Genomic DNA, 18,846 nt, shown 5'->3' with positions numbered 1-18,846 from the left:
AATAATGTTTAGATTTCCATTGTATTGTTTGTAATTTTGTTTGCGGGATTACCTTTTAACCAGTTTTTGAATAAATTAACAATAGAATTGTGCAGATTTTCAACAGTATTTTATTTTTTGTTGTTGTTTTTTTTGGAAATAATAAAAACTTGATAACGTAAAAACAAATAACAAATGATTTTAGAAACACACAAACAAACAAAATAAAAAAAAAATTCACAAGAAAGGAGAGGGAGGTTTTGGGCATTAAGGAATATGGGGCAAACACAGAGAAGGATTGTGGGAAAATTAGCCAGTGCTGTCATCGCCTTTTGGCCCGTTTGGCCGGGGGTTGGAGGGAGCCTGAACGGGTCCGGGATGTCCTTCTGCTGGCCTGGCAAGAGGCAGATGTTGTGGCCTCTGGACTAGGCATAGGGCTAGGCACATTTGGAGGGATGGCTGTTGTTGTGCCAGAGGTGGAGGGTCCTGATGTTCCGGCAGGAAGGGAGGCCGGCTCCAACATGTGCTGGCGAACGAGCTGCTCCAGGGCATTTGCTATTCGCACGTTGGCCCCAGTATTTTCCGCCAGGGCCTTAGCAATGGTCACGTTGGCCGCAGCACTTTGCTCCAGGGCGTCCGCCACTCGTAGCAGACTGGCGTCCATCCTCTGCTGAATCTCGGTGTGCTGATCCATTTTAATATTGAGATCAGTGAGGAGGCCCACTGCCTGCGAGGGGGAATGTCCTGGACTGTCTGCCACAGGGTCTCCAGCCAGATCTACTGCTTCCTCCCCTGCAGAGCCAGCAGAAATTCTGCGGTCAAAGCTCCCCTCTGGAGCAGACTCATCCGCCTGTGTCTCTGTGAGAAAAAAGAGTAACATTATAATCTAGATATTGTTCCAAACACATTTCTGAGTTAACATTACAACATTTACCTGGGGCAACATGAGGAGCCGCAAAGTCTGGCATGTCGGTATCCATGTTCGACACGCCAAACACCTCCTCATCCTGCACACACCCCTGGGCCATCTCCTCCAAATCTATGAGCTCCAGTGACACAGGGGTGGGACCCCCACCTGTCCCCCCTGCATGCCTAGCCCTATCAGCCAGTTTTTGCTTAAGATGATATTTGAAGTCGCTCCATCTGTGGGGTAAAAAGTTGGCATTATTCCTGCAGTATTTGGACCTGTAAACACTTTTTACTAAAATGTAGTTTTTACGTACCGGCGTTTGACCTCCAGGGTTGAACGTTCAAACTCACCCACCCTATTGACAGCACTGGCTATGTCATCCCACATTTTTCATTTCTGGCTTGCACCCATATTCCTTGCTGCCTGTGGCAGGTTGTCATTGCACATTTGCACCAAAACCTCCATCTCCTTTCTTGTGAATTGTGGCTGCCTTTTTTTTTTTGTTTAGTTGGCCTACTAGGCCCAGCAGCCTCTTCCATGGCATCCTCAACACCTTTTTTTAAAATGGGATAAATTTATAATGTTCCCAAAATTATTGTTAAACATAATCCTTTAGCCCAAAAAAGAGAAATACTTACCTGGCGCCTCTTGGCCAGTGCTTTGCTGCTCTGTAGTCATTTTGGACTTTCAGGTCTCACTACAGCAGACAGATTTGGGATTTCAGTGACGTTTTTATACATGCGTCAGCATTATTCGGCCGCATCATTGACTGTGCGCTCCTATTGTCCGTCCTTAATTTGAGCGGGAAAATAAAGACTATTTATGGCTTGGTGTGACTCGAGTCGATGTGGCATGTTATGATTGTTGGAGGTTTTGCGTTGGAGTGGATTGTTGGCTTATTGAGTAGGAGGACTTTTTTTGTGTGATATTTTGGTTCTGTTTCTAAGTTCTTTCTTTTCCGTTCGCTTTTTTTTTTTATTGTTTGGTTATTTTTATTTGAATTTTTGAGTATTTTAAAAAACCACCGTAAAAAATAATAGTAAATAGTTTACAAATGTTTGTAATAATTGTTTTTTTTTACAGTTATTTTGGCATTGCCCCAGTGACGTTTTTGAACTTTGGGATATTTGTCTGTTTTTGGTTTCATGAATTTACAAATTCGATGTGTTGGTCTTAGCATATGTTTCGCTAAGTAATGTTGTTTATTTTATGGGAACAATCATGTCTTACCACTAAATGTAGCGTACTATTTTGCGAACTAATGTTTGAGTGGTTTTAAATGTAAAATTTCCGTACTATTTTGCGAACTAATGTGTCCTTATTTAACTGTAAAAGCAGCGTACTATTTTGCGAACTAATGTGTCCTTATTTAACTATAAAAGTAGCGTACTATTTTGCGAACTAATGTGTCTTGATTTAACTGTAAAAGTAGCGTACTATTTTGCGAACTAATGTGTCCTTATTTAACTGTAAAAGTAGCGTACTATTTTGCGAACTAATGTGTCTTGATTTAAATGTAAAAGTAGCGTACTATTTTGCGAACTAATGTGTCCTTATTTAACTGTAAAAGTAGCGTACTACTTTGCGAACTAATGTGTCTTGATTTAACTGTAAAAGTAGCGTACTATTTTGCAAACTAATGTTTTTAGAATTTTTCAGTGTAAAATCATGTCTTACCACTAAATGTAGCATACTATTTTCTGAACTAATGTGTGCTCCCTTCTCTATTTTTTCACCAAAAAAATTTGTTTCCAATCATATTTTATTTAATTAATCTTAAACATTTTCTACTTTTGAAATGTAGGTTGTTCTGCACATGACACGTCCCAGGCCTGTAAGCATCTTTGGATTTCTTAGAAAAGATAAGTATATTTTTCTTTACACATTTGTCTAAAACAATAACTACCTGGCTTACCATTTCAGGTTGATGTTGGTCGTATTATATTGGCCATGGTTCCAGAACCCGACCAACCTCAACTTCGTCCCAGACGTAGGCCTCTTAGGCGTGCAAGGCCCCAGATATATAGAACACATGTCACCTTTTTTGGAATGCCAGATGATGAGGTGTTAAGGCGATACCGTCTGCCACCACAAATCATCATAGACACTCTCTCATTAATAGAGAGTGATCTTGAACGACAAATTGACAGTTCTACAGCAATACCACCACTCACTCAATTAATGTCGTGTTACATTTTTGTGCCTCAGGATCCTTTCAAACCACTGTGGGAATAGTTGCAGGAATATCCCAATCCTCCTTTTCAAGGATCCTGAGGGCAGTGATGGAGACCCTTTTTAAACACCTCCATCATTTTATTAAAATGCCATTGGATATGGGTACCCTTAATGTGGCGAAGGCAAATTTTTACCAAATAGCTGGCTTCCCACACATCATAGGGGTTGTGGATGGCACTCACATACCACTTCAGCCTCCAGCAAGGCTGGAGGCTATTTTTAGGAACCGAAAGCACTATCAATCACTAAATGTAATGGTGGTATGTGATGCCTCCCTCCAGATCCTGCCCCTGAATGCCAAATTCCCCGGCAGTGCACATGATTCCTTCGTCATCCGGCAAAAAGGGATTTGGCACAAATTAAACAAGCTACAAGCCGGTGATGCGTGGCTTCTGGGTAAGTTGAAACCTTCTGTTGAAACCAATGCAAAGCTTGTTACACAATGGTTCTGATGTTTGTTTTTATATTTTCACAAGAGACAGTAGTTACCCTTGCATGCCCTGGCTGCTCACTCCTTATTTGGTTCCCACACCAGGGCCACAAAGTGAGTATAATTCCACACTTACAGCCACCAGGCAGTGGAGCGCTGTATTGGCCTTTTAAAAGGCCGATTCAGATGCCTCCACCGCTCTGGTGGCGAGCTCATGTATTTGCCGGCTATGGTTTCGAAAATTGTGATCCTGTGTGGGATATTTCACAACATCACCATAAGGAGTGGTGTCCCAATGCAGCCAGAGGATGCCTTGCCTGAGGATGGCCCTCCTGAGGTTGGTCAGAGGTCAGTATGTGGGGGGGCCATACGCGATGACATTGTGGCCAGATTTTTTAGGCAATTATTTTCCAAAATTAAGTTAACACAATATAGACATGTAAGATTTTAATGTACAATTTGAATTTTTTTTTTCTTTCTTTTATTCCATAAAATTACCATAAAAAACGATGCCTACTACCTGATCCCAAAAATGACTTCATGTGGACACATTGGATATAACTTCGGGAACAATGATTTCGTCGCCTCATTTGCGGAATCATGTTGGCATGCTACTTCTTCAAACAGTTCCTGATTGTTGTTTTACTTTTGTTGTTTTGGATGTGTTTTGGATTTTTGTGTGTGTTTTCATTGTGTGAATTGATTGTGACAAATCACTTGGTGTTTATTATTTGTGCGCATTAAACTTTTTTTTACTGTTAAACAAACATTTCCTGGGTAAATTACAAGCAAGTGTAACCTGGTCCAAAAAAGGCAAACTTGCTTAATGGCTAATCCTGTTATGTGTTAAATTGTAATCTTTTTGACCCTGCTTTGTGGCTAAAAACAAACACCAAAGGTATTATGGTGAATCAGTATGTTTGCCAATGTAGGCCTAAGCAGGTTTGGTTTAATTTTTACGTTACCCCCAAAAAAGAACAAACTATTGTTGCCGTTAACCTATTGGTATTGTTAGGTGTTTAATGTGCCAGCTTACATACTTACTTGAGCTTTCTACAATCCAATTTACATTACTTAAAACCTCATGGTAAAATAGTAGACTTATGTAAGGTTCAACAATCTAAGATTAAGAGACAAGGAATGAGACTTAAATAAATCAAAATATCTTTTATGTTTTAAAACATTTTTTGGGTGAAAAAACAAAAATTTGTGGCGCAGGACCGCCAACAGATGATCCAAGACCACTAGCATGCCAACTACATGGCCCCTCAAGCTCTGCAAGCCTGCATACATTTGTTCGTTACGCCTCTGGTCCTCTGTGGGTTTAAAAAATGTGGGGATTACTAAAATGACACCTTAATTTATATGTTACCAAACAACTAAAAAATCAGACTATACAAAAAAACGAGAAAAAAAACATCTACAAAACAAAAGTAATGCCAAACGCAAAGATTGTTGTAAAAAAAACGAAAAACAAATTTTACATCAAAATTCAACAAAAAATAGGGACAACTACGCAAAAATACTACATTTGTTGGTACCGTAAACAAGAAAGACACAAGTATGAGTGTTTGGACATGTGTCATATGTGTAAGGGGAAAACATCCTAGACATTGTTTCACAAAGATATATATCCAAAACATTAGAACTACTTTACTATTTTGAACTGCACAGGCAAAAGGACAACATCACCAAAAAATGCAAAAGCAACCATAGTTTAAAAGGGAAACATACTGGGCATAATGCTGACTGGGCCAGGAGCCCCGAAATCGTCCTCCTCAGAAGTGGGCCAGTGCTGCACGGATGGAGGAGGGGTGATTTTGAGGAAGTTGAGGGTGAGGAAAAGAGAGGGGGGGTGGAGGAGAGGAAAAGAGAGGGGGGGTGGAGGGGAGGGTGAAGTTGGAGGGATGGGAATGTGAGGAGAGGGAGGGGCCTCACGGTCTGCCAGGTCTGGGGTGGAGGGGGAATTTGGGGAAGAGTGGGGAGAGGATGTTTGGGTGGGAGTGAGGGATAGGGGACGAGCCCGACGTTGGAGACGTCGTAGTCTGCGCTCAGCCCCTAAATGATGTAGAAAAATTTATATTATTACATATTTAATATTTTGATTCCAAAATTTACACACCAAAAAACAAAACAAGAAAAACAGGGCTATACGGTAAACATGTACACGCAGGTATGTCCAAAATAAAGAAACAGGGCTATACGGGAAACATGCACATGCAGGTATGTCCCAAATAAAGAAACAGGGCTATACGGGAAACATGCACACGCAGGTATGTCCAAAATAAAGAAACAGGGCTATATGGGAAACATGCACACGCAGGTATGCTTACATTTTAAAATTAAAAAAAAAAACACTTACTTTCCAGTATTTGCTGACGCAAATTGGCCAACAGGCGTGGGGATCGGCGCCGCAGATCGGACCACCTTCTTTCCAGTTGTCCGATATTTCGGCGGTAGCTGATCATACGCAGGCGGCGCCGCACCTCCGCGTAGGCAAGCCGCTTGCGGAGATTAGTGATGGGGCCCGTGGAATTTGTTATTCTCCGGTCCATCACATCAGTGAGGACCAGGAGTTCACGGCGACAAAAAGCTGCGGCTCTCATGATGGCAATGATTTTTTTTACACAAAACAGTTTTAATAAAGGTCCTAGAAAAAATTTGATTGGCTAATGTACTTTGTAAATTAACAGAAAGCATTCTATTGGTTATTGTATGAATCATGTGACCTACACCCTCACAAATAATGTGAGTTATGATAGGCTTGATGCAGTGCAGCTAATTTAAATATTAATAAAAAAGAAGAAAAATCTGCATATAAAAAAACGCAAAACAATAGTAGCATTCAAACAAACTTTTAATTTTGAACAACCATCCCCTTGGTCCAACCGTACATATTCTGCGGAATCAATGACAAACACTAACAATAATAAAGTTTATTGACATTGAAGAAAAAAAAAGGATTGCAAACATGTGAATACCAATTAAGGTAATTAATATAGTGATTGCCATTAATCGATTCAAGTATGTTTGCAGAATGAAATAGCAGGCAATCGTAAACTGACAGGGCCACTTCCGGAATTGACTTGTGCGAGCGTTCCCTGCAACCAAAGAGGAGACGGACGGACGCTATTTAGAACGTTCGCTAGCTAGAGGAGGGGTTGGGAGACTATGGGGCGGAAGATTAGCTGTGAGCGAACATACGAGCGCGCGCTTGAATTTACATTTTTTCGCTCGTACGCCGAACGAGCGAACGGCCACTTGCGTCCGGGTCTGAATCGGGCCCACAGTCAGCTATATAAGACAAACAAAGGCAAGGTGTAAATATAGAAATCAGAGAAGAAACCCTGGTTAATATACATAGAAAACGATATAACCAAATATACCTTGAATACTATAAGTCTAGCTGAAAAGCTAGAGAAAAAAACAGACCAGCCCACATCCACCTGGAGATACAAATGACAATAAACACTCATTGTATATATATATAAATATATATATATATATATATATAGATATATATATAGATATATGTGTATAATTATTAAACTCTGAATTCAGTCTGCTCTGCATTATACATACTATTTCTACTGTACTATCCTATTAACAGCAGCAGCAGCCAAGCCAGCATGACTGACAAGCACCTTACCTCAGTCAGCTCTCAGAGGATCAGACACCCTGCTGCTGCTGCTGATAGGATGCCTCCACGGAACTGCTGTGTCTCCTGAGTTGAGCCTACGCTGGGCAGCTGGTGGACATAGCTGGGTTGCTTCAGGGCGCGGTGATAGTGGGCGGCATCTATGTGACGTCACACGCAGTGACGTCACGAGGCGCGTAGGCGTCGCTAAGTCACTGTGCGATGTGCATTAGAGGCGCTGGGAAGGCTAGTGAAGCCTATCCTTCCACTGCGCAACCATCAGGTTTCACCGGGCTATGCTTTTGATCCTCGCGGCCAGGGGCGATGGGGGGCGCATGGCTGGGGGAGGGGAGGTTGGGGCATTGGCAGGCTGCTGTACAAGGAAAAAAAAAATCCTGTCTACAGCAGCACACACAGTAGATGCTGCTGTGGGCCTATTCTGATAGAGGGCCTGGAGCTGTAGCTCCATCAGCCCCATTGTTAATCTGGCCCTGAGCAAAACCCTCTTCCCTCAGCACAGCTCATAGCCCCCTTCACAGCACAGCCCCCCACAGCATAGCCCCCACAACACATCCCTCCTCACTACAGCCCCCCACATCACATTCCCTCATAGCACAATTGTGCGCATAGCAGGCCCTTTACACAGCACAGTCTCCCTCATATGACATCCCCCCTCAGAGCATGACCCCTCATTACAGCCCATCACAGCACAGCCCCCCTCATCACAGTCCCTCACAGCAGAGGCCCCCTCATCACAGCTCCTCAAAGCACAGTCCCCCTCATAGCACAGCACCTTACATCACAGGCCCCCTCTGCACAGCCTCTCACAGTACAGGCCCCGAAACCACAGCCCCTCAAACCACAGTTCCCCTGTAGCACAGCCCTTCACATCACAGCCTCACTGCACAGCTCCTCTCCTGTCTGCCAGCTCCTGCACAGCGGGGGACTAGTGGCAGGAGCGGGGGACTAGCGGCAGCAGCGGGGGTTTGGCAGTGCTATACTTACCTTTACTGCAGGACACAGACCCGCTCTGCCGCCTCTGAGGTGCATGGAGTCACATGTGCGCACCTTAACTTCCTTCCCGGACTTGGAGCCACTGCCTCTTCTCGCGATATAGGCGAGCCGCTCTGTTAGGTGTGACAGGCAGCCGGCAGGCTGCTTGTCATGCAAGAAGCAGTGACGGGTTAGGGGGCGTGGCCACAGGTGCCAAGCAGCCCCGCAGACCAAACGGCCCACTGGGAATATTCCCGCTGAAGGTAATGGCCAAACCGCCCCTGGAATTCCCCCTTATCCGTAGACTTTGGTCATCGGTCAATAGATTTGCATCTAGGTATCTAGTTAATTATCTTACGCTATCGGCAGAATGGCCAATTTTGGGTATTCTGCCACCATCTGTTTCGAGTAGGGGAGACAGTAAAAAAATATTATTGGTTATATCAGCGGTGGCCCGTAAATGTATACTACAGATGGGGACCCATGCAGATCCGCCATTGCTTTCTTTATTCCGGACTAAACTACTTTTTGCCTTCCAAATGGATTGGCTAGAGACCAATCTGCATAAGGAGACTAAAACGGCTTTTTTTTTCCAGATGTGGGATGGTTTTATAGACTCCTTTACATTGGCTCTAAAACGCCAAATACATTTGTACTTCCGTAGTACTTCTTGGTATGAAACCTGAATTTTAATGGATGATCCACCCATTTCTTTGTCTGCTATAGGCTGAGGTGGGATCTGTTTCTTTTTGGATTTTCGTTCCCCTATTTTATTGGAATTTTTTTTTTCCGCTCAGGGCGATGCGCCTGCCATGTTTAGATTGCTTTGAATATTATGTGCCATTTTTGCTTTTTGATAGAAATATTTTTCTTGATAAGTACATTGTATTACTTATATTTTTAGGGGTCCATTTACTAATGATCGCTTTTGCAATGCGATCAGGGCATGTCAGTATTGCCCATGATCGCATTGCAAAATGCGATCATAACGGCCGGATGTATCAACCGGCACATGCAGGGAGACGGGCTCTGAAAGGAGCCCGTCCCTGCGATGTGGCCGGAGTGCACTCAGGGCTGCTGCACATGCACAGTCCCGCGGACTGCACATGAGCAGTGCCCATTGCCGGCGGAGGAACTGATAAGTACCCATAAACTACAGTGGCTAACGCTATCTTCAGATGGCGTTAGCTGCTGGGGCCAATATCGGGAATGCTTCACATTCCGGATATTGGTACATTTGGCAGCATCTCATCCCCCATAGAAACCTATAGGGGAAGCGGTTGCCAGCGGGACTTGATACATCTGGGGGATACTTAATATTTGAGGTAAACCCCTGAAAACGTGTTTTCGGGGATTTTACCTCAAATATTCAATGCTAATTGGGACCCTTATACCCATATTGTTTTTTTGTTCTATTTGTTTTATGATATATGATGTGTAACGCATTAATGCTCTGATGAATAAAAGCAAAGTAAGTGCAGCTGTGCAGCTAGTAAGGTTTAGAAACCGTGGTCACTTCCAGGTACAAGAAAATAGCTCGTGATTAACGTGACAGGAATAGTGCACTGAATCAGCACAGCCGTACACAGACTGATAATACAGATTATACCCCAGCAACACCCAGATGGCACTAGTATAGTCCAGCAGATCTCCTCCCCCTCCTCCTCTGTGCCCACTGCCCATGTGCATCCGTCGCCGCAGCAGCCAATCGGCTCAGTGTAGCCCGGACTGTCTCTGGCGCAGCTCGTGTGGCGCAGGCGGCTCACCCCCACCCGGCCGCCGGGGAGAGCGTCTGTGAAGCCGGATCCAGCACACAGGAGGAGAGCGGGGGGACAGGCCGAGCAGTATGTCAGAGCCCGGGTTGCCAGGGGAGAAGCGGGGCGAGCACTCCGGGCTGCTGTTGCTGGAGCTGCTGGGGGAGAAGCTGGTGACTGCGGAGCGGGAGGAGGTGGATGTGCAGTCTCTGGGCTCCAGGGTGTCATTGCTTGGGCTGCTGTTCGGCTGTGGAATGAGCGCCCCATGCCTGCAGCTATTACCCGGCCTCAGCGACTTCTACAACAAAACCCGGGACCGCCTGGAGATTGTCTTCATTTCTTCAGACCCTGACCAAAAGAAATGGCAGCTCTTCCTCAAGGACATGCCCTGGCTGGCACTACCTTACCAGGAGAAACACAAGAAGGTGGGTGAGAGGGGGGAGGATATGCTTGGCATGTATAATGCTGATTATTAGATAGATAAGGACACATCCTGCTGGACCATGTATAGCTATAGCCATGGCCAATGCAAGTCTGTGAAATATGGTTGGCGCAAGAAGGGCAGCATTGTACACTATGCTCACCTGACACATCCATCCACCTACCTAAAGGAATTATGTTGAATAATGTCTCACCCTTGTAGGGTGAGATTTCAGATGGGTTGGCATAAATCACTTTTGAAGGGCTGCAGTCTCTGTTTCATGGTGTGATGCCTATTTTTTATTTACAACAGCATTTCAAGTAGTCCCTATATTTACTGGGAATGGTATTGAAATACCGGCGGCTCTTTAGCTTTAGTTCAAATCCCAACCGCGGAAACCTGACAGGAGGAGACCCAGATGAGGGAAGGTATGTACTCTAAAGGTGCGTACCCACTTATAGACATACAAATGGGAGCATGATTACGGCATTGCAATCGTGCTGTCGTTTGTATGTCTAGTGATGTGCCTACACTGAACGTTCACACGTTCAGTGCAGGCACATCCATCATCCCCGCACATGCTGAACCTGACCAGCATGTACGGGCGATGATAGATGGAAAACATGACCAGTGGGCACATGCATCGCTGGTCGTTTTTGTAATTTACATGCCCGATTTGCGGGCGATTGCACGATAACTACGTCGTTATCGTGCAATCGCCTGTCAAAATCACCTAGTGGATACCCGCCTTAACCCTCCCCTAACTCTCCGTTGGTGGTGCCTAACCTTAAAACTCCCAGGGTGGTCTAAGTCCCGCCAGGGGTGCCTAATCCTAACCTAACCCTCTCCGGGGGGGTGCCTATCCCTAAGTCCCCCGGGGTGCCTAAACCTAACCCCCCCCCCCTGCGGCTAACTGCTAAGACGTCCGGACTTACCTCGTTCAGGATGGCGTCTGTGTAGATTCTGGTGTCTGGATTAAGATAGGCGTCAGTATGTAGCTGCATATCTTAAGTCCCGTGTCAGGCTTCTACCGGCGGATTGCTAACTACATCCCATTTTACTAGCCTGCTACCTCAGTGGAGCTCTGGGAGCTGCTTGCTTAACCACAACCTGTGGGGTTTCACCGTTTCTTTGGTATAGCAACTGCACCATATTATTGTTAACCGCTTTAAAATGGCTGAAGTTGGCGTTGTAAGTTGTAAGGACTCAACCTATGTAATTGTCTCCTCACTGGTCAATGCTGTCGCTTGCATAGGGTAGCTCCGTGGGCTCCTTGGAGTGCTCAGTGCTATAATACTCTGCATTCCCCTTGGCTGGTAGTGTAGCTTTAAAACATGAACAGTTTGTCCCACATTGAGAGTCCTATTTATTATAATGTGCGGCCAAGCTACAGTAGGAGTTGTCATCTATAAGTCGACCATCAATGGTTTTTAACAGTCGGGAGAAAACTTGTGATGATTCCACAGCTGCCTTCTGACTTTGGACCTCCGTGGCGGATGTTCACCATCTGTGAGCATTGATGGTTAAACTAGTTATCATCCGTGTTAGTCCATCCCTAGGCCAAGCTCCGAAAATTAGCATTCCATAGCTCTGCAATGTTTAGTTTAAAAAATACGGGCAAGAGACTTTTTTACTTTTTATGCCTTGAGAATGAGTGAAAGCAATTCTTCCCTATTTGAATTTAGCAAATCATAACTTTTCTTCAAAGTTCACTTTTTCGCCATTTATGAGAATTTTTTTTTCCGTGTTCTAAGCTCACTATGTGGGCGGGATCTAATACATTGCATATTGTATGCAATACATCCCGCCCCCCCCTGTTATCGCATGGTGGCGTTAACGCTGTATGCATGAATAATTGCAAATCTAGACGCAAAGGGACAGCTCTTCCGATAAGAGCTGTGCTTAGTGTCTCAAGGACTTCAGGAATGCGGTGGAAAGAAGTTCATGGATGAGATTACAAATTAGGGTATATCCTGCACTCTGCGACAAGGTCCCTAAATGATCTACATTGCAAAGTGAGGGACACTTTACCAGCCAGTGGCGTAACTTCATCCCAGACGCCTGGAGGCAAGTTATAATTTGGTGCCACCCCCTTAAAAAAAGGGAAAATAAATATGGTATCCTATCTATCTATCTATCTATCTATCTATCTATCTATCTATCTATCTATCTATCTATCTATCTATCCGAACAGAAACACTAATATAGAATATGTGAATTTGATTTTATCAGGCCTATTTACTAAAGTAAATTTGCAGGATATTCCCCCCCCCTTTTTCAGGTATATATAGCTATACCTGTATAGTGCAATTAGCATGAGGCTCTGAGTCCTCCTACAGCTATACGAGCAGCCAGGAGGCCGCTCTAAAAATCAAGAAGGACGGCCCTGATTCAGAGCGAGCGTTCTGTCGGAGCGTCTGGCTCTGAATCAGGGCCTGAGTTTGAGTCAAGATACTGTAAGACTGCTACTGTGGTGGAACTATAAATCCCAAACTGCCCAGTCTACTGCCGACTGCTTTACATGCTGGGAAGTTGCTCCACAAAAAATTTGCCCCCAGACTCAGTTGCTGGTGCCTCAGCCCCCCGCCTCCCATGTCCTCTTACCTGCAGCTCCGCCTGGTGCTTCATTATGTACATCCAGCTCCTGGAAGATCTGCAGCCGCGCTTATGCTCGGGAACGACGGACATGGTCCTCGGCTAAATATATTGGAAAAATATTACCAACAATAATCCTTAGGCGCTTAATGATTAACTAGACCTCAAACAAAAAAACAGAAGGAATATCATAGTGCAATACATTTAGGATCTCTCTTATAACACAATGACCCCCTTCTTTTTTCAGACTCGTACCATTAGGGATGGTCTACTATGAAAAGTAGACAAAACAGCATGTGTCAGAACTTGTAATTCTCTTCCAAATGGATGGTTTTCCCTCTTTTAAAATAGACACTATCTCCAACGTTGTACATGCGAAGAGAAAAATAATTCCAAAAAATAGTGTACAGGTTGAGTCTCCCATATCCAAATATTCCGAAATACGGAATATTCCGAATTACGGAATAATTTTGGCATGACTGAGATAATAAAACCTTTGATTTTTGATGGTTCAATGTACATAAAATTTGTCTAAGGCACAAATTATTAAAAATATGGTATAAAATTACCTTCAGGCTGTGTGTATAGGGTGTAAATGAAACAAAAATTTATTTCATGTATGTACACAAACTTTGCTTGAGCCACAAAACTATTGAAAATATTGTATAAAATGAGCTGCAGGCTGTGTGTATAAGGTGCATATAACACATATATGCATTCTGTGTGTATATTGGGGTCCCATTCCCAAGATATTTCATTATGATATGCAATTATTCCAAAATACGGAATATTCCGTTATCCAAAATACCCCTGGTCCCAAGCATTTTGGATATGGGAGACTCAACCTGTAATACTATTTTTATTCCAAATACAGATTAAGACATAATTGATAAAGAATAAAACAAATGCGAGTGTGGATTAAATGGACCCTCACCAGATAGATTGGTCTACCAAATGAGTAGACAATACATAAGTCCGGAATCTCAGGCGTCCCCGGTAGTTGTTAAACGGACCAACTGGGAAGTGTCCAAAAAAGTCCTCACTCAGCTCCTCCACCAACGCGTTTCGATACCGTTGTATCTTTTTCAAGGTACCTTGAAAAAGATAAACGGTATCGAAACGCGTTGGTGGAGGAGCTGAGTGAGGTGAGATTTTAAAAATCGTTCATCGTTCATATCTGAAGGAAAATCTGACATATCTGACATGTTTGTCAGATGAACGATGCACGTTCCCACTTGTCAGATAACGATATCTGACATCTGATGTGTTTGCAGTCAGATTTGGACGATTCCATTAATTTTAATGCAGTCAAAAATCGTACGTAGTTCAAATCGTTGTTCAAATCGTTCCGCTGACACATCTGACAAATCTGACTGTGTGTATGCACCTTAAAGGTGCATACACACGTAACGATTTTTTGAATAATTTAACTATAACGACATCGTTATTGTTCAATCGTTGAAAAAATCGTTCAGTTTCTGAGATTTAACGATGAACGATTATCGTTCATGCGCGTTCCCGTTTGTAGTTCATTCTGACTGACCAACTTAACGATTTTCATTAAAGGAAGTTACAAAAATCATTTGTAGTTCAACAAATCGTTCATTAAACTTTAAAAAATCTCACAGATAATCTGACAGAAAATCGTTCCTAACATCGTTGGTAACAAAATCATTGTGTGTGTGTGTATGCAGCTTTAGTATTAGTGATGTAAAACTGTTAGATAAACTAACAAATTTGCATGAGAACAGTTTAATCACTGTTCAGTTATGCATGTAAAAAAACTCCACCCTCTCCGACTTTCCACACCAAAATGACAGATGGGCGATACATCTCAACATTCACAATTTGAAATCTGGAAATTGGACCACACACATTAAGGCACTTTTCGGCGACAGTTGGGGCTGTTGACTATTAAAGCATACGACTGTGACGTATGAGTTTGTCTTTGTTTACCTGTATGTTATTTAGGTTAGCTAAGTTTTCAGTTCAAATTTGATGGTGGCACATATTACCCTGCCTGCACCCAGTTAGTGCACAAGAACATTCACATGCCTAGACCAAGCTGTAACCAGTCATGGCATTATTGTTTAAAGTTAACTCGCTGATGCAAATTTTTAGGTTTCATTCTCATATTATCACTTTACAATTTAAATCATAAAAAATATTAATTATCATTGATGTTTGGACATTCCTAATTATACCCCTTTTCCACCAAAAACCCGGCTCTAACTCGGGACACTGAGCACTGGTCTCAGTCGGGTTTTACACCGGCAGCTGGACCCTGGTTATGCCGTTTACACTGTATCATTACCCGGGTTCAACCCTGGTCGCGACCAACATGACAACTTGCTGATGACCAGCCACCATTTAGCCATACAAGTGTGTGTGTATATGTATATATATATATATATATATATATATATATATATATATGTGTGTGTGTGTGTGTGTGTGTGTGTGTGTGTGTGTTTGTTTGTTGGCGAATATCTTCCACAGGTAAAACAGCCAAATCTTACATAGCTTACTTTTTCAATACTAAATAACTTCAGACCACATAGTGACAAATCTTATATATAAAATGTATTGGTGTGCTTGTTTGTCTGTCTGGTTATGCATTCAGACACTTCTGCACGGTTTGGAATTAAACCAACGCAAGGTGGATCCTGGCCAGGTTTTAGGGGGTTAGGGTGTCGGTTGGACCTCCCGTGCGTGTACGCTGGGCAGAAATTTGACACAGGGAGCCTGTTCTGAGCCTTCCACTGGATGGATTTGGATGAAAACTTCACAGAGGTGGCAACTAGTCTGGGATGCCTAATAGAGTGGTTGGGGTGCCGGTCAGACCTCAAGACGGAGTGCGCCTGGCAAAACCGTAACCTTGGGAGCCTGTTCTGAGCCTTCCACTAAATGGATTTGGACGACAACACATAATAAAACTTAATAACTTGAAGATTTAAACCCGGGCAACGCTGGGTTCTTCAGGTAATAAATCATAATTATTAAAATTAAATTTCTATTTTCTGGACTAAAATTTTGCACTCTTTCTACTTTTATATATTTAAGGGGGCAATGAGGCTGATAGTGTGGAGCAGAGGTTCCCAAACTCTGCTACTACAGTCCAGGTTTTAAGGATATACATGCTTGCACAGGTGACTTAGTCAATTTGATTTAACCATCTGGACTCAAGCATGGATATCCTTAAAATCCGGACTGTAATTGCAGAGTTTGGGAACCCCTTTTGTAGAGGGTGTACCCATCCATATGGCACCGGCCAAACAAAAAGCGCACTGGCCTCAGCTCCTCTACTCCTACCAATAGGACCTTGATCGTTTTCATCCTCCGGCCCATGTGGTCCTTTAACCCGGTCCTGTGCATCGAACTATGAATGTTTTTCTTAGAAGAAAAATGTCAATCAAATAGGCAAATACAAAAAAAAGATGATTTGCTTTTGTTATACAAATTGTACTTGTACACAATGATATATATATATATATATATATCGGCCATTTGCTGGTGTGTACAGGCGACCAACGATCACCCGTACACATGCTGCGGGACCTGGCAGTGATTGACAGCTCAACTGGGCGGGAGATTTAAATGCACGCCCATTTCAGCTGTCAAGCAATCGTCAGATAGGTCTACAAGACAGCATTTATATCAGGTGCTTGTTTGTAAAGAGAAAAAAATTATCAAACCCTTTGTATGACTCGATTACTTTTTACATTTTTTTAATGTAGTGAATGACTGTCGCATGGGTCACACCAGTGCTTGCATTTATTTCTGCTTATTTATTTTTTACGTTTAATATAGAGCAGGGTTCATACTCCTAAGGCCAGCTACAATCTTGGCTGATATCGGCACGACAAATTGTGCATATCGGCTAGTATGTACACACTATTATGCGCTCCCTCGGGTCGTAAATGACATCTTCCGGTCGGCTTGTGCTGCATGGCCTACTAGAAAATATTGCATGCGATTAGGTGCCAATCATGTAGTGTGTACGGCCAACCAGACGATATGTCGGTCCGATTTGGCCAATTTTGACGTCGTATGTTGCCAATGATCGTTGTAGTTTGTATGGGAGCAGCGATAAATTGTACATGATCAAACAGTACAACATATAGTTCGGTCGTATGCGATATTGGGCTGTGTGTACACTCAATATTGGATGTTTTGGCCTCAAGGGAATTGGATGTAAAATTGGTCCAATTACAAGTCGTTCAGTTGGTACACCCTACCTAAATCTCTCACAAAGGAGATGCTGGCAGGATATCTTGTTTGAGTGCGAAAAACATATAAGCATTTTAATGTTTTTCTAGTACATACCAAAATTACAACTATATTCTTTTATATATGTGAGTGGAAATTTTATAAATGATATGTATACTCCACATCAATCCCCTCCACCCTCCTGGTAGCAGAGATAGGGGATCGTGTCCCTTTTATTTACCCAAATACAGAAATGTTAATATTAGGTGGTATATTTCCTTTTTCCAAATCTCTCATTTATGGGTTTGTTACTATGTAGAGATTCTTTGTTTTAACTGAAATCTGTTCTGTTCTCTCGTGTACCTGTCTTGTGTTAATGTCAACTCATTGTCAGAATAAATATTTGCCGAATGAGGGGTTTCTTTGTGTTCATATTGACTGTAACAGTTTATTAAAACCTTATAAAGTCTTTGGCAATAAAGGTTCCCTCTGCTCGAAATGAAAAAGGATTTTTTTTTTTTGGATAGTTAGATGAGACTATAAAAATGAAAATTCACTCACAATCCTGTGGGTCTCATACACAGTCAGAGAATAAGATCCTCTCTGGCTTGAGGTGGGCTTTTTTTACTAACTACTCTGGCACTGTTTAAGTCCTTGGCAATGCCACAGCAGTTTGAGAAGGCTTAGGTCCCTATTTATCAATATTCCTTTTACTTAAAAAATTTGAAAAATTATGCTTTCACTCCCTTTTCACATTATTTTAGTGTCACATAAATGTATTAAAGGGCAATTGGAGTAGTCCTTGTTAAAAACTACTCCAAGACCTTTAATTTACAGCGGTGGTGGTAGGGGGGAAGTTAGCAATGGGCAGTGTCAGAGCCGGGCAGCAGCAGGGGGGGCAGGGCAGGCTCAGCAGGAGCTCGGGGAGGCAGGGAGCCGGGCTGCAGAACCAGAGAGCCAGGGAAGACCGGCAGCAGCAGGGTTGGTACATTTGCAGACACATTTTCTGCAGGTAAGTGAGCTTTTACCAATTTATTTAACTTAACTGTACCAAAAAACAAGTTGCGATGGATAAATGCATAAAGATGTTAAGACATAAATGAGGCTGAAACAAAATGTATTTAGAAAAATGAAATTGTTTACCTTAATTTGCACTCTGTAGTTTTGGTTTTCAGTGGCAGATCCCAAGAGCAGAGATTACAGGTGCATCTGCAGGTACGCTAGAAGGACCATATAGTTGCGATTGTACAAATCTATTTTTTTTGTGGTACGCATTGGGTGCCCTTCGTAAAGGATCTTTTGAGTTTGTGTTGCAGTCTCTTAGGTAACATGCATACTCTATGCAAATTGATGGATTCGCGCACATTAGAGTGGCAAGAGATATCTCAAACATTTTTATTCAGCTCTTTAAAATGGCTACAGAACAAGGATGTGAGTGAGAGGACCGATAAAAAGCTGCAATGTCCGTGATTGCAGAACCTCCTACTGAACCTTTTTTTCCAAGATATCACAACGCTCTGGTTTTCAGCAAGGCTTAAGTCTGACCAATGATATGGGCAAAAATGGTTGCACACGGTTCCAGGGAGGTGTCAGAACTATATAATTCTCTGCTACTAATTCTCTGCTACCTACCTTCAGCTTGAAATATGAATATTGAAATATGATTATGAATATTGAAATATG

General features: G+C 42.8%; 1 protein-coding gene across 1 annotated transcript in view; it reads left to right on the top strand.

Annotated features, from left to right (window-relative positions):
• Positions 1 to 9,701: 9,701 nt before the first annotated feature.
• Positions 9,702 to 18,846, top strand: part of NXN (nucleoredoxin) — a 118,392-nt gene continuing 109,247 nt past the window's right edge. The window contains exon 1 of the mRNA XM_088445984.1: positions 9,702 to 10,363. Coding sequence (XP_088302110.1) covers positions 10,031 to 10,363 — 333 coding nt within the window. The 5' untranslated portion in view covers positions 9,702 to 10,030. The remainder of the gene's footprint in view (positions 10,364 to 18,846) is intronic.

This window comes from Taudactylus pleione, unplaced genomic scaffold (genome assembly GCF_031769625.1).
Source record: "Taudactylus pleione unplaced genomic scaffold, aTauple2 ptg000391l, whole genome shotgun sequence".
Classification (NCBI taxonomy): Eukaryota; Metazoa; Chordata; class Amphibia; order Anura; family Myobatrachidae; genus Taudactylus; species Taudactylus pleione.
Note: the sequence above shows the minus strand (reverse complement) of the source record. Positions and strands in the feature narration are given on the sequence as shown.